Source organism: Arvicanthis niloticus, chromosome 8 (assembly GCF_011762505.2).
Source record: "Arvicanthis niloticus isolate mArvNil1 chromosome 8, mArvNil1.pat.X, whole genome shotgun sequence".
Lineage (NCBI taxonomy): Eukaryota > Metazoa > Chordata > Mammalia > Rodentia > Muridae > Arvicanthis > Arvicanthis niloticus.
Window position 1 is genome coordinate 55,311,715 of NC_047665.1, and position 16,845 is coordinate 55,328,559.

The following is a 16,845-nucleotide window of genomic DNA, read 5'->3' on the forward strand; positions in this document are numbered from 1 at the left end:
CCTACAGCAAGCAACAATAACCTACTGCAGGCAAAACCACGTTAACGAGATCTGGTACATTTGCTGATTTCATACTGTAAGATCCATGCTCCTCTTTTCTGTTTGCCCACATGAGCCCTCAAATCGCCTTAGATGCCACTAGGGGAATGGGTCCCCAGTTTTGGAGAACACTGCATCTGAGCATCTCTACAGTCTTTCCAGGGCTGCCATCTTGATTACAAACCTCTTGTCTCCTTCCCACCTGCCCTTGGTACTTTCCTGCAATAATTATAACACACACAAAAACCACAATTCCCTGGTCTACAAGAATAGATGCTTTAAATGACCTTTATTTTTTTTTCCACAGCCAGCCCATAGAACAAGAGACCAGCATTGTGTTTTGAGAGCGATAAAGGACCCTGTTTCAAAAATCCCCTCCTGCTGGCTGAGACAGATACCATAGTGGTTCCTGATAGGAAATCCCCTCTGCCTCATGGAAAACCTACAGAAAGAAGCACAGCAGCCCTGTGGAGGTAACTAGCCTCCACCCAGGCTCCCACAAGTGAAAACTTTCCATCAGCACAGGCTAGAATCCTATTTGGCTGCAGGAAGTTGCTGCTGTAATTTCTGCTATGGTTTGGGTATAATTTATGGGCCTGAGCTCCTGCGGTAGAAGTATGGCCCCAGTGTGATGATCTGGAGAGGTGACAGGCCCTTTAAATGTGGAGATAACTAGCAGACCAGTGGCTAGAGTTCTTGCAGTACAAGTGTGAAGACTAGAATTTGGATTCTCAGAATCTGCGTAGAACTAGGCAGGCTCAGGGACTTCCTGTAATCCCAACACTTGAAAAGCAGAGATGGAGGATTCCCAGGGTAAGCTGGCTAACAATGAGGCCCAGGTTCAGTGAAAGGTCTACTTCAATAAGTACAGTAGTGAGCAGTGGGGAGCATACCTGACATCCACTTCAGGATTCTATACACATGTGGGCTCATGTACATGCCAACACATATATACACATGTACACATGCCACTTATACACAAAAACCAAAAACAAACGCCAAAACCCTGAGGCCTGACTTGGTCCAGGACTACCGTTCACAGTAGGAATTAATGCACATCATTCAAGAGTGGGTTATGACTCTTGGGGTTGGATTCATTGATGAGAGTGAATTGTTATGAAACAAGGCCACCTCAAAAAATGTTCAGTGTCTTCCTTAGACATCCCTAACTGCTTTCCCACAGGCTCCCACCACATAATACCATTCACTGTGCTATGATAAAGGGCACAAGGCCCTCACCAGAAATGGCTACCTGGCTTTGGCCTTTCAACCAGACAAATGCGTGAATGGAAGAAACCGGTCCTTTTATAGTACCCGCTCTTCTGTACTTTGTGATAGTGACATCAAATGGACTAAGAGATTATAGAAGTTAGCGAATGAAATATAGAGACTCTCTGGGAGACTCAATACCAGAAAGGTGAGAACCACAAAGATGTTTGTAAAGGAACCCAGAATAAATATCTAGGCTACCTTCACATAAAGAATATAGGAATGATCTATCACAGGGGATGAGACCATCATCATCCACCCTATCTGGACCAGAGGGTCTGGGCAACATGAGCTGACCATATGACATGACCAGTTTGTTCATGCTGCTAATGGTATCGATCCAGCTGTCTTGAAGCTAGTGTGGATGAAGGAACACACTTGATTGCCTTTTGTTTATTTCTCCTCAAACTTCACCCTAAATTTCATGGCATACATAATATACCACATACTTGTTTTTTCATTCTCTGGGAATGTTTGCACTTGGACATCTTTGCATGAGAAGTATTTATTGGAATGTATCAAGTCCTGGGCACTCTGGGTAACTAGTTCTGAAGTCAGCGGGGGACACCTCATTGAATTCCATCCCCTGACCAATATTTCTCTTCACTTCCTTCTGTAACATTCCTGCCCACACCAGGCTGGACCTTTAGTACAATAGATCAAGGGATGCATAGTGGAGCTGTAGCTGGCTTCTCAGCTATGCAGGGGAAGAGTAGACATTATGGAAGAAAAAAACAGAGCAACCACAACAACATGGAAAGTAACTAACGTCTTATACAAACACATGGTTTGATAAAGATTCCCTGCAAACTGAAAACTCTTCATGTTTTTTTGTTTTGCTAAATTCTCAAGTGTGAGAATTCCATGAAGTGGTGTTTACAGGCATCTTGAATTTTCTCAAAGCTGATGTGGACTTTTCAGTACCAATGGAAAGAGTACATAGCATATCTGTTGTGTATTCTAACATAAGAATAGCAGTTGGGGATGTAGATCTGCTGGTAGAGTGTTTGCCTAGCGTGCACAAAGCTCTGGCTGGTTTCAGTCCCCAACATCACATGAACCACGAATGGTGATTTGTGCCGGGTCTCCTAGGAAGTTAGAGGTGACAGGTTCAGACCTTCAAGGTCATCCTTAGGTACACAGAACATTTGGGAACCTAGCTTACATCATGGGGTGAGGGAGAAAATTACTTTGGAAATAGGCTCCATGCTTTACTTACCTCCTGCAAAAGTCTCTACTTCTCTTGACTGTGCAGAACTTTTGACTTTGTGCTCATTAAAAGGTGAAACTATTGCTTTCCGTTACAAAAGCTCCATCCTAACATCCATTAATTGTGAAATATGTCTGAGAAACTATAACAGTTACAAAGACTCAACTCAATGTTGAGAATTAGAGCAAACTTATTTCCAGTAAAACAAGGCTCTTGAAATAATCTGTGCATCTCAGAAGAAGGACAGATGTTTGAATGGCTCCATGGCATGGATGAAGCCTCCTCCACATGTTCCCTCCTACCTATCTATCTCCTAAGGGACCACACACCTCTATCCTTGTGCTGACTTAGTACATAGCACCCAGAAGAAGCTTCTACAAACAGCCCTAATTTTAGCCTGCAGGCTACCGGAAGCAGGTAGGAATTGCTTCCAAAGGCAGCTGCTCTTCATTTAACTTCATTACTATTGTACAGTTTTTCTCCAGGCTGGCTGAATCCCTTCTCAATACTGCCACTGCCATACATACACACAGTACATTTTCTTGTCATTCTTATCTAGTCAGACGCAGAAGAATCACTTGTGCCTAGAAACGAGAGCAAAGAGGATCTCCAAGTTGTTTGTCAAACAGAGCCGAATCTTGGGTGTTGGGATAAGCTGAGCGAGCAAAGACAAGCTGTACCATTGCTGTGTCTCATGTGCTAGTGGGAGTGACAAAGTCAGAGAGAAACAAGGAAAAAAAAAAAACAGGCAGAGAAGGAGGCCCTGGCAGAATTAAGTCCAGCCTTACAATAAAAAGGGACAAGATGACAGCTCTTATTAGAGGGTTTGTCCAGCCTATCTGAGGGACTGACATTTATGCTAAGATCTTTAAGATAAAGAACCTGGTGGTGAGGCCAGTTAAAACAGAGAGCCTAAAAGGCATAGGGGAACACCCGACCCTCTCCCCTCCTGATGACTTATCTCCCAGGGCTCTGAGCCAGCCTGGTTGAGATCCCTCTAGATTGCCAGGGTAGCTAGCCTTTCCCCAAACAGGACCAACCCAGAAGGGTGTGGTTGAACTGTTAGGTACAAACCTGCCCTGATAATCACACTGGAAAGGAGGAACATTTTTTTTTACAAGCCCTCGGGATACCATTAATAACAATAATTTCAGCCTAGAATTTCAATGAGCTTGAAGAAAGGATTAGGTAGCTTAAAGGCAGCATAACCCCTGTTCCACCTACATGCAACCAGAGGTTCTTCTCAGAGTCACCACTGTTCTGCTTGGTCTAGTTCCCTGTGAGACAGTTTAGAAATAAAGTGCAATGCAGCCCCAAGAAAAAGCCAGCAATGCACAATTGGTCTTTAAAACTACTGGAGGCTTTAAAAACCAGCCAAGGGGTTGGAAATGTATAGTTCTGTTGCTGGAGTGTGGCCCAGCATACATGAGGTCCTGGGTACACTCTCCATTACTGCATAAACTAGGCATGGTGGTACATTAATCCCAGACTTAAGAGGCAGAGATGGGGACCTGGAATCATCTTTGACCACATAACAAGTTTGAGGCCAACCTGGAACCACCCGAAGCCTCCAACAGCCCAACAGCAGTATCAGTTTGAAACTCTTATCTTGGTGGTTTTCCCTAGCTCCCATCATTTGTTCTGTGTCCAGCTACCCCGTAGAGAGAGTTCTTCCTGAATCCCCAGAGCTGGGCCAAGGACTCTTCTTGATAGACCAGGGTGGCCTTCCTTAATGGTAGTTGGTGAGTGTTTGATAAAGGAAGAAAAACAAAGACGTAGAGGAAAGGCAGAGGGGGAGGAAGAAAGGGGAGAGCTCACTGCCCCTCCCACACCAGACTCACCTCTCTGGGCTGAGCATCCCTTTCTGTCCTCCTGTTTGGGAAAGCTCTCTCTATCTTAGCTCTCTTTGGTCAGCCTGCCACAGGACAGTTGTGGGCAGTATCTCAGAAATTCCCTTTTCCCTCTAAAGATGTTAGCTTAGGGGAGGGGGGAAGTGTGGTATTCAGAACTTGTCTCTCGTATGATGTGACAGAGAGGTGGAAAGCCCTAGGTTTTCAGGGAGAGATGAGGCAGGCTGCCCCCCCCCCCCCCCCAGCCAGGTTCTCTGAGCTGAATATGAGGAACATGTGCCTCCCACTCTCCCAGCTCTTGGCCAACACTGTCCAGACACAAGGGAAATCCTGGGCTTGACTCAAAGGCTCAGAAACAGCACATTCTGCCCTGTTTCTATAAAAAAAAAAAACCAAAACTGAACAAGACACCCATTGGCTTCTCAGTAGCTACAGGATTCTGAGAACTCTAATGGGCTTTCACCATCAGATGAGGCAAGAGGCCAGATGGCCTCATGTTAGCCACGAGGACAGCCAGCAGCAGCAGCAGGAACACCTGACCTGACCTGGGGTGGGTGCAGGGGTGAGGCTTAGCCTGGTCCCTGCAATGCCTATTTCACATTCTCCTCCTCCCAAACTCCAAAGGCTTAAACGCAGATGATTATTAGAGCAGCGCGTTCCTAGAAGCCCTTCCTCTGACTCAGCTCTCAACTCTCATAGCCACAGATTACGAAAGCAGACCCTCCCCAGGCTAGCTTCATGCTACACTCTGCTTCCTCTAGCCTCCAGGGGGTGTTCATCTGCTCAGACTCAAGTCACCACATTCATTCCCCTCCCCCGGGGGGGGGGGGTCTTCATGCCACTACTTACTTCATCCTGAATCATTTCCCTAAAGCACAAATGTGGCCACATAACTCTGATTAAAAAATCTTATCTGAGGGCTAGCAAAACTGCCCAGTGGTTAGAGTTGCTTACTGTCCATCCTGATGTGCTGGGATCCCCAGTACCCACACAGAAAGAGAAAACTGATTCCTCCAAGTTGTTCTCAGATCTCCACATGAGCACTGTGGCACATACGTACACACACACACACACACACACACACACACACACACACACCCCAAACAAATAAATGTAATACAAAGGCATTCTAAAACCTCATCTAAGTCCTGATGGTATAGCCCAGAGACAGTATACTTACCTAGCATGCAGGAGGTTCTGAGTTTTACCGTGACTTGAATCTAGACCATCCACCAAAGCCAATGTTCTGAACCCCAGTTTTTAATTCCTATCATTATTTTGAAAGTTGGGGAGTCCTTAGGAGGTAAGACTTTAGGGACAGGCCTTTGGAGGCTTACACACCCCTGCTTCCCACCTGCGTTCTTTGTTGCCGTGTTCTGCCTTAGGCTCTTGGCACGTGAGAGAGTCTTCCCCTGCCCTCCCCTGCCCTCCCCTGCCCTCCCCTGCCCTCCCCTGGCCTCCCCTCTGTAATGAACTGAAACCCTCCTAAGGCCTGAGCCCAACCCATCCTTGGTCACTTACATTGTCTCTTCTCTGTGTTTTGTTAGAAAGAGGAGAAATGTATAGATGTAATTGATATGCTTAATTGGGTTACAAATTTGTATTATATTTTTATGGCGGCTGAGACATCTCATCTCACAGCCCCGAGACATGACAGAGGGTGTCCTTCCTTTCCTTTGCTCACTCCCTCTTCCCAAAGTCAAGGCAGCTCTGACTTGTATCCCTTGTCTGAGATTTGAGTAAAGTGAGGCATGTATCACTGACCTGCACAAGGTTACAGAGCTAGTGAATGGCTTTATCAAGATTTAAGAATCCCATATTCCTTTGTCTGACCAAGGAGACTCTCTGTAGTAGTTTGCACCCTGGGACTCATCTCTTCAGGCCTGTAACACCACCACCACCACCACCACCACCACCACCACCACCACCACCACCTCCACCCACACAAAGCTGTGTGCTTTTACTCACCCAGGACTCTGCCAAGAATGCCCCGTGCCTGCTAAGAGCTACCCCACCTCTACTGCACAGGAGTGGTGTCACGTCTCACAAGTCTCTGCTGTCTGCTGAGCCATCTCCTAGGCCTGGACACCATAACCAGATGCTTGCCTCCCTCTGTACAGGTTCTTTCATGGCTACATCTTATCTCGGCTCCCTTAGAAAGCACAGGTGAGTGTAGGACCTTCCTCCAAGTCCCACAAGCATGTGGAGCCTCCAAGAAATCACTGAATAGGGAAATGAGGACCATCAACACTTCTGATACACTGTCACGATTCGGGGCTTCAACAATGCAGGGAAACACAGCTGAATGTGGCTCCTGGGGAGCACGGAGAGCCAGCACTCATTTAGATGGAAAGTCAGCTAGCTTGGGAAGACAGAGCCCTGGCATTAGCAACAACACCAGACACGGACCTGTCTCCAGGCAGTGAGTGGGCTTCAGCAATAGGCCACCAATGCGACACCCCGAATTCCCCAAGTGAGTCAAACTTATTTGGCCAACCCACAGGCCTCCCACTAGTGGAAATCTATGCAGCTGAATGCTTGCCCCCTAGTTTCTTCCCCTCCCCTTGGAGGCAACTTGCCCAGGGGACCAAAGAGAGGCTGGGTGTGGGGTGTACCTTGTATAGTCATAGTTTCCAGAGGCAAGTTAGAGCGGAGGTTCTTAATCTTGCCTTCTCAATCTTGGCTGAGCAAGCACCTTAAAAAAAGACAACCACACCCAGGCCTCTCCCTATACCCACTATTTGGGGGAGGGGGGGTCAGCATAAGAGTGAGCACATGGGTGGCATTTTTTCAAAAGCTTCTGGGTGTTTCTATGTACTCAATAAGGATAGGTCTTAAAACCTTCCCACTGTCCTCACAACGTTAAGACTGATGATCTTTATCCCATTTCACAGTTGAGTAAACTAAGGCACGTGAGTCTTACAGTCTTACTCAAAGTTGCCAGCTAAGGAACAGCTCCATCAAGATTTGAGAATTTCAGATTTCTTCTCCTGACCACTGAGTCGTCAGTGTAGCACAATGGTGAAATACTGGGAAAGACAGAGGTGTGAAGGGAAGCTGCCGCCCACCCCCAGTGTAGAGAGGGGAGCACCTGGTGTAAGGGAGCAGCTGTACATCCCTGGAGATAGTAAACACCTGTAGATAAGCAAGAGCTTGCTTGCAAACGTGGCCTTTGGACCCTTTCCCAGATCATTGTCAAGCCAGAGAGAAACCCGGGGAGGGGCAAGGTGAGGTCATCTGTGAGCAGAGCAGGGTGGAGTCACTAAAAAAAAAAGACTCCATCTTCGCCCCCTACAGGACAACGGAATCTGATCTTGGTGAAATTGAGAGTATGAATTGAGAGTTCCGGTTAATGGCCTTCCGATTTCTGAGAAAATAGAAAAGAATATCTAGGTTGTTCCTGAGACCCTAGAACATCGACTAGGATTGAGGGGCTGGAGAGATCGCTCTGGTTATATTGCTTGTTGCTGTTCCAGAGAAGCGGGAACACAGCTGAACTCCCAGCACACACAGCCGGTGGCTCACAATGGCCTGTAATTCCATCTTCAGGGGACCCATCATCCTCTGTTGGCCCCCACAGGCACCTGCACACATGTGGCAAGCCACACACACACACACACACAAAGCTAAAAAATAATTTAAAATAATGATTTGGAGGTTGGAGAGATGTCTCAACAGTTAGCAGTGCTTGCCACCCAACTATGAAGACCAGAGTTCCGACTCCAGCATCAACACCAAGGCTGACCATGATCCCTCTCATGCCTGCAACCTTAACATTAAGGGTGCTGGAGACAAGATCAATGGAGCCTGCTGGCCGCCTGCTTAGCAAAAAAAAACCAAACCAAGCCAAACCAAAACAACAACAACAAAAAACCCTCCTCACTCAGTGAGGGACTACTTCTCAGAGGGACAAGATGGAAAATGAGAGGTGAGGGGTTCTCTGGCCTCTGCACACAAGTCCTCATGCCCATTCACACATATGCACAAACATGACACATATAACACACACACACACACATACACACACACACACACACACACACACACACACACACGAGAGCACTTGTGCACGTAAAGAATTTCGGGGGTGGAGAGTGAAAACAGCAGCCTAAAATTCTATCAGTAGGTCCAAGGAGTCCAGTCTGTATGAGTTATCACATGTGTGTTTGTATTTCACTCCTGTTTATTGAGATAGTGTCCTTGTGTCAGGGCGTGTGCATGGAGGACAGAGGACGACTTAAAGAAGCCTGCTCTCCCTCTTCACACTGTAGATTCCAGGACTCTACCTCAGGTCTTCAGGCTTGCCGGCAAGCATGCTAACCGGCTGAGCCATCTGGCTGTCCAACCCTACCCCCCTGGTTGTGTAGAATGTTTTAGATACTCCATCTGTGTTCTCTCAGGCTAATCCCAGATTCTCTGTCCTCCTGCCTCAACCACCAGCATGCTGGAATTCAGCCCCCACCACCACCACCACCACCACCACCACCACACCCTGCTGGTCTGATGGCTTCATTCTATCCAGCTCACATACTGTAGAATCTCCACATTTCTAAACCAAGGAGTGACTGGCTGGAAATGGAGGCTTACACAAGGATCATAGTCATGGTTCTCAGGCAACAGAGTCCAAGAAAGAAGCCCCTCTCTCCAGCCTCACCTCAAACTCACCTTCTCTTGAATACAGCCATTATTTCAATCCCTTTTTACCTTGACAACATTATAAAAAACCATCCCTCCTCGAGAGTGGAGAGCTTGCCTGTAGGTTCTGGAGCCCTGGCTGGCCTGCTGTAGCGTGCACTGGGAGGGCTGTGCTTTACAACAAGTATGCTGGAGAGTTCCTGATCTAGGTTAGGCTCATTGAGCTTCCTTTTCTTAGTTGGAGTTCCGGAAAGAACAGGAGTTCCAGAAAGAACAGGCCCTGTCACCAGGGACAGGGACACAGGTACAGTTGGGCTACGAAATGTGCAAAGGACAAGAGAGTTCATTCAGAAAGGCCTCACTCGGGACCAAACATGTGCCAGACCCTGCTTGGAAAGGTGACCGGGAGGGGGAGATGCCAGACAGGGACTTTGAATGGGGATTGGCTCCCCAGGACTGTCAAGAATAAATATAGACACTAGGAGCAGACACTCAGTTAGTTGGTAGAGTGCTTTGCCTAGCATGTGCAAAACCCTGGGTCCATCTCAACTCTGTATAAACTAGGTGTGGTAGAGCACACCCATAATCCTATAATGGGGATTAAATAATCTCGGGGCAAGACAATGAAAAATGCATGTTATTTAGGACATTGTGCTTTCAGAACACACAGAATAGTTGTTCATCTTAAATCAGTTTGCTAGTCGGAGCCCTGGAAGATGGGGGGGGGGGGGGGATTTTTGTTTTGGTTTAGTAAGTTTCTTTTTCATCACAACTGTTTCACCGGAGACAGCTCCAGTAGGCTGTTAAGGTCAGTTCTGATCAGCTAAAGGTAAGTGGTGCCTCTGTGTGATTCAGATCCTAGACCCTGAGAACCCATCAAATAATGACCAAGCAGGCTAAAAACCAGCTGAGAATTAAGACAGGCACTCCAAGCTGGGTAGGCTGGGTGAGTACGCACCTGCAATTCCAGGATTCAGCAGGAAGATTGCAAGTCAATCAAAATGAGCCAGCAGCTCTCTCAAATCAGAGAGTTGAAGTACAAAACAAAACAGAAACCCAGAGAACTTTAGTCTGTCCAGTCATGCTACAATGGTTAGGTGAGTTGACTATGATTCAAATAATTAGCTAAATGCAAACCAAAAATCGAAGCTGGATAAATAAAACTTCAAAGAAATTTACAAACACTGTCAGAAATAAGCCCTCTAAGATAAATCTTATCATTTCTTTATATAATACATTTATTTACTTATTTTGAGACAGGATTTTATTTTTTTAAGGATGGCCTTGAAGATACTGTGGCTGACGCTTACTTCAGACTTTGATTCTTCTCTCCACCTCCTGAGTGCTGGCAGGTATGAACAGAGCTCATAGCCTTCCCCTGCTCTAGCTGCAAGTCCACAATATTTGATGTGGCCATTGGACCTCTCTAGTACCAGGTACACTACAGGGCCAGAGGAAGTTCGGACTCTGAGAAGTCAAATTAACTCCTAAGAAATGATCTATGTTCTGATAGGGCCAGAGAAACCCCAAACTCACTCCAGAGTCTTATGCACACACCATTTCCACTCTCTTAGGGCTTAGATCTTAAATGTCTTCCTTAAACATCCATGCCCTAAAGGCACCAGTGGGGGTGGGGGGGGGAAAGGATTTGTCTCTTTAAGAGGTGGGGCTTAGTGGAAGGAAATTAGATCATTGGGAATGCAACCCTGGAGGGCTATCTCATCTTTTCCTCAAGTTTGTTATTTGCTCCCAGGCTGCAGGAAGGTAAGTAGCTTGCCAGGATGTGCTGTACATCCCCAGGCCCACAGAGAGGTGGCCCAGAAAGCATGGACTAAAAGCTCTGAAACTATAAACCAACATAAACTGTGTCTCTTCTAATTTGATCATCTCTATTAAGTTGATTGTCAACAGGTCTTTCGTTACTGTCCTGGAAGGCTGACTAATACCCTCACACCCAAGGCAGTATTATGCAATGGAGGGGGCTCCTCATAAACACCCACTAGTACTTAGTATCTACTTACAAAAGGCAGGGATGTGGCTAGGCCACTGGTGCCGGTGTGTCACTCCAGGCATGTGAGGGAACACTCACCACTGCTCATCTGAAGACGCACGCTAATCCAACTCCATGGTCAGACTGCCTAAGAGTCAGCTTTGATTGACGTAACATACCTTAATAAGCGATTGTTCCACAGGCACTGCTCCCCACAGCCTACGGTCCCAGCAGCCCAGACTTTGTTTCCTGCGTCTCATCATTTTGCTGTGATCTACAGCCCTTTGTGAAGATGGTGTGTAAGCTCTCAAGGCTAAAGATTTCTTTGGGTTTTTACTTCTCCGTTTGTATAGATGCAAAGTAAACTGGCTTGCCGATTAATCTGTCTTCCGACCACTTAATTTGTAAATGCCAATCCCTGAAGATGAGAAAGGAAAAGGTTGTCTCCTGTGTAACACAGATGACATGATAAAAATGTAGAAAAGCTGGGGGCATACTTCAGTTGGTTGAGTTTTTAGCTAGTGTACCCAGAGCTCCGGATTTGATCTCCAGCACTGTATAAACAGTGTGTGGTGGTACACATGTACAATTCCAGCATGGGGTAGGTTATGGGACAAAGACTTCCTCTTGCAGGACCCAAGAATTTCAGTTCCAAGGCATATTCATGTTAAAATGTTTGGGCCTTGGGTCCCTATTGCAAAGAGAAACTAGATTTAACCTGGGCGAGAAAGTTTCCTGCTGTTGGCAAGGTGCTGTATAGGAAATGCCTTGACTTCTGGGCTTCAGCAATTCCTGATTCTGCCCAGCTCTTCCATTAGAAAGTTTGCAAAGATTAGATGCCTAGTTAATTAAATCCAAGCTCTTTTTTTTTTTTTATCCCCAGTCATCCAAGAGGTTGTAGATTCAGAGTTGGAGGATTAATTTACCTCTTCCACTGTGAGTCAAGAAGCATGACAGTAAGCAAAAACTACCATCTAATTCTCTCTAGGTGTGGCTTAGGCTGGAGGGTGATTTTCGTCTAAGTACCCCTCTGTAATCTCTAATCTTCTAAGGCCTGAAGGTATTATTTTTAGTCTAAAGTACAGAGAGTATAATAGTTACCATCATGTAGTCTACACCAAGACTAGAAAACAAAACACTAAGGGGAATGCTAAAGCTTCTCTCACTTCCTCCCTTGCGCAGGAAGAAACAGCTCAGCTTCATCTTTATTATCTGTATGCACTAGACAAACGTATTCACACTTGAGAGACAAAGCAGAAAAAAAAATTTTTTTAATAGAAAGTCAACTTTTGTCTTCTTTGGATTCAAGCAGTTGCCGTCAGATGTTGAGACTTGGGATCGGTAACATTTCAAAATAGACTTGGAAACACAAGAAACCGAATCCAAACCCCCAAATGACCCTCTGATATCATGATAGCTTTCTGCCAGAAAGGACATTCATCACTGAAAACCTGGCGATGGCAGGTTCCCAGAGTTTTCAACAAAAACGGAAGGAAGGCAAAGATTTTCTCTAGCTCCTCTTTTGTTTTTATTTATTTTTGAAACAGCCTCACGTGGCCCAAGCCCGCCTGAAAGTCACTATGTAGCCAGGAATGACTCTGAATTTTTAATGTGCCTGCGTCTGCTTCCCAAACGTTGGGCTCACAGGCCCATGCCACCATACAGGATTTTATACAATGCTGGGAATCAAATCAGGCTTCTTATATACTACACAATACACACACACACACACACACACACACACACACGGACATCTGCAGTCCATCTTGTCTATTTATATTTAATTTTATCTTGCCACAGAAACCTTGCAATCATTTCCTCCTGGACCAGAGAGTAATCCCTCCTTTAGACAATCAGCCTGGTGCTGTCTCTGCCCCTTTTCCCTACCTTGTCTCCTCATCCTTCCACCAGAGCTTCTGCCTGCCCTTCTGCCCATGAGCTTCCCCCCCCCCCCCCATGCCCCAAAGCACGGTGAGGGGAGCCTGGAGTCAGCTTCCCCATCTCATACCCATTCCGAAAACCAGGCCACTAAGCACCACCTCATTCCAGCCCCAGGCCTTCTCCTCCCCTGCAAACCAGGACTCCACCCAGCAGGCTAGAAAATATCCAAAGGGGCCAGATACCTGAAGACAGACTGGGGAGGAACAAGGTAGCTAGCTATGTGTAAGGACCAAAAAGACTCAGAGTAATCCCACCATGGAGAAATTAAAAAAAAAAAAAAAAAAAAAAAAAAAAAAGCCTCACAGATATGGCTGACTTCCGTTAGTGAACTTGACCCCTTCCTCCCTCTACTGAGCTCTGTGCTCAAGCTGGGATAAAGCAGACAGGCTCTGTCACTCACCACCACAGGTGTGTGCTCTCCATAGGTGTGTGCACTCAGCACAGGTGTGTCAGAATGAGGGGGCGAAGGGACTGGCTGGGCTGAAGCATTTTGCAATAGCTCTTCAGAAAAGCTGGCTCTGTCTCTCTCTCCTCACCCTAGATGCGAGCCACTGACTTGGCTTGGCTGAGACAAGAGAAGACCTTTGGATAATTTGAGCTTAAATTCCACTCCAAAGAAAAGAAGGGGGGAGGGGGGAGGGAGAGAGAGAGAGGAAGAGGGAGAGCAAAACAAAGAAACAAAAGAAACAAAAGACGAGAGGGAGGGAGGGAAGAAAATCTCATTTCATGAAGGAGGAAGCAGGACCCTGGGCTTGTTAAACAGCAAGACTCTTCATGTAGTGTTCAAAACTGGACAGCAGTGTCCTCACTCAAGTTCAAATAGTGACCTTGCTTCCCTTGAATATGGACGGGGTGGGGGTGGGGGGGTGGGGGGGGAAGCGGGGGGGGGGGGGGGAAGCCCTGGCGGCACTCCATCTTTCTCTTCCATCTTTTATCTGGAATGAACCCCTCAAGCTGAATCCTTGAAAAAAATATCAGAGCCTTACAAGGCCAAGAGGGAGCCGCAGTCTGAAGTCTGAGCAAACAGCGTTCTACCCTGTGGAGACGCGAATGCCCTGCTATCAGCTTTGGAAACCCTGTATTGATATTTCTGCCTTCTGCATGTAACTGCTGTCACTTCCTCTATACCACTTCCAACCCTTTGCCCATCATATATGTGTTCTGGTCACGTTCACATCGGTGGGTTTTGTAAAGTGGATCCCATTCCTCTGGACTCATCTTTTTAAAATATCTCTAGGGATGTTGCATTTCAGATACAGAATTCATGCATACACATACACACACACACACACACACACACACACACATATATATATATATATAGAGAGAGAGAGAGAGAGAGAGAGAGAGAGATACATGCATGCAGCTACATGTACACTTATACATACATCTCTAAACCCATGTGGATGTACATGGATAATATTGACAAACATACACATATGCATACACACAAACAGGCTTATGCAGACAGACATAGACATGCACAGACGTACAAATATAGAGACAATTCTCGCCCTCGTTTTATTCAAGGTTAACTCCCAACAGGCTGTGTGAGAAAGAGGATGTCTTTTCTTGGTGGGGGTGCAGTTGGTCCTGCCCATCCCAGGCCAGGTACTAGTACCCAAGAGCCCAAGCAGACCTTAAAGCTCAAAACAACTACTTCTTCCATCCGATCTCCCCCCACCCCACTACATACCAGTACTCACTTTTCCTCCTTGTGGGGAACTAAGGAAGACAAGAGGTCAGCAGAAGGCTTCTCCATTTCTATGAAAACGACTACAGCTCCAAAGAATATATATATTTTTGGACGCCCTTGGGATTTTCCTCTTTAATTAAACACCAAGCACACAGAATTTCCATTCGTTTTATTTAAACCATTATAAGAGCCCTGGGAGGTAGGAAGCACCCATTCCACAGCAAGAGGGAGAAAGACCAACCCAAGGAAACCATCCTCTGACCAGAGTCTCAGCAGGCACAGAGGAGACTAGTGAGCAGCTCCAGACGGCACAGCATCCAGATCCAATAAAGTCTTCCTCACTCATGAGGTAGTTTCCCACACACCAACACAACCAACTTCTCTCTCTTTTTTCTTAACCCCATCACAAAAGCAGAGCCCCACAAGAAGGCTCAAGTGCCTGTCAGAGTCAGGGAGATAGACGATGAGGTGGAGCTTGCGCTCAGCCTTCTCAATTCTCAACGCAGGCGCGCACGAACTCCTCATAGTTCACCTTCCCATCTTGGTCCACGTCAGCCACACGGATCATGTCCTCCAGCTCCTCCTGGGAAAGTGGCTCGCTCAGCTTGGACAGGCTTTGCTTGAGCTCATCCACAGTGATGTACCCATCACCATTCTGGTCAAGGACTTGGAACAGAGCCCGCAGCTCCCCTGCCCTGTTCCCTTTTTTATACTTCTCCAAGGCCGATATGAACTCTTCAAAGCTGATGGCGCCATCACCATCTTTGTCCAATTTGGAGATGAGCTCCTTCAGTTGAGCCTCTGAGAGGTTCTTGCCCAGCTGCTTCATTATTTCTCCAAGTTCCTGGACGTTGATACGGCCATCCTTATTCTTGTCAAACTTATCGAAAGCTTTGTGGAACTCAGCCACCTGCTCCTTAGTAAACCCGTGAGACATCTCTGTACCTTACAAAGCTCCTGGACTTGGTGTCAACTAGATGTCAATCTACTGCTCCTGGGGTTTCTGGTCCAGTGCTCAAGGCTGCTGCTGGGCTCTGAGGCTGTGTCTGTTGAAGGGCTGAGCTATAGGTAGCCTTGCCCTGGCATCGGAACCCCCTCCTTTTCTGTGATTGGAGCAGAGGGAGAAGGCTCCCCACCCTCTACTTGCCCTCAGGCATGATGCTCCTCCCAGGGAAGGACAGACCAGCTGCTGACAAGGAATGAAGTAATTTTAATGGATGAGAAGATCTGTGGATAAGTTGATAGGAATTGGCCTGGAGGGCATGGGACAAAGTCTACCAGCCTCTCCTAGCCTGGATAGCAGACTACCCCACTGCATGGACATCTGCCTAGACCCACTTACCCTGTGGCTGATTTTCACAGAGGCTATGACCAAGCTGGTGGTTTCAAGAGTGCTTTCCCAATTTCACAGAGACTCACTTGGGGAGAGGCACAGGTGTGGAAGAAGCAGCAGGGAAATCAGGATCAGCAGTCCTCAGTGGGGTTCAGATTAGTATTCCTCTTCCTGAATTTAGCTATAGCCTCCAATGCATTCACAGTCCTGGGCAAGAAAAGAGGATGGGGCTGTCTGTTTTTAGCACCCAGGAAGTAAGGACCTGGGTATCATTCTGCTGCTGGGGCATTGTTCACAAAAACAAATGTGAAGTATGAAATCAGGGGTGAGAGGAAGGGCCTCTGATCTCTCCAGGTGAGTTCTACAATTCCGAAGCTAAGTCCAGTGTTCTCTGGACGCTCTGGTTCTCCACTGGAGATGAGATACGCTCATTCCATACACAAGGAGGGGAAACAACTCAGGTCGGAGAGTCTTGCCTGGGTGGGTGCTGCTTCTGCACTGGAAGGCAATGTGTGGCCAGCAAAGTCCAAGGACAGGAGAGCCATAGAAGGAACTTGAGCTCTTTGGGGTCTCCTGTATCTCTTATAAGCACATGAGCCCACCTGGGACCCCCCTACCCATGGCCTTCTGTGTATGGTCTGCATTCTGGAAGGAAACCCAACTCTGAACAACCTGGAGCAGGTTGTTGGATTTAGACCAAGACCTTGCTCTTACAGGGCCGTCCTTAAGGCTTTCCAAAGGTGGGAACATCACTTGTGAGTAGATATTTGCCATGTAGTGCCCAAGATGAGTTTCATGTAAGCCCCTTTTTGATTACTAACGATTCTCCCTTTCTCTACCCTTATCCAGCTTAGGAACAAACTTTTCTTTATTATCCTCCTG

The 16,845-nt window shown here is 46.8% G+C and overlaps 1 protein-coding gene across 1 annotated transcript; it reads right to left on the minus strand.

Annotated features, from left to right (window-relative positions):
* Positions 1–14,784: 14,784 nt before the first annotated feature.
* Positions 14,785–15,713, minus strand: Calml5 (calmodulin like 5). Its single transcript, XM_034510414.2, has one exon. The coding sequence runs from the start codon at positions 15,565–15,567 to the stop codon at positions 15,121–15,123; it is 447 nt and encodes a 148-aa protein (XP_034366305.1). The 5' UTR covers positions 15,568–15,713; the 3' UTR covers positions 14,785–15,120.
* Positions 15,714–16,845: the final 1,132 nt, after the last annotated feature.

Excerpts from the sequence above, each read along its gene's own strand:
- Calml5 (XM_034510414.2), bottom strand. The coding sequence starts at position 15,567 with ATGTCTCACGGGTTTACTAAGGAGCAGGTGGCTGAGTTCCACAAAGCT.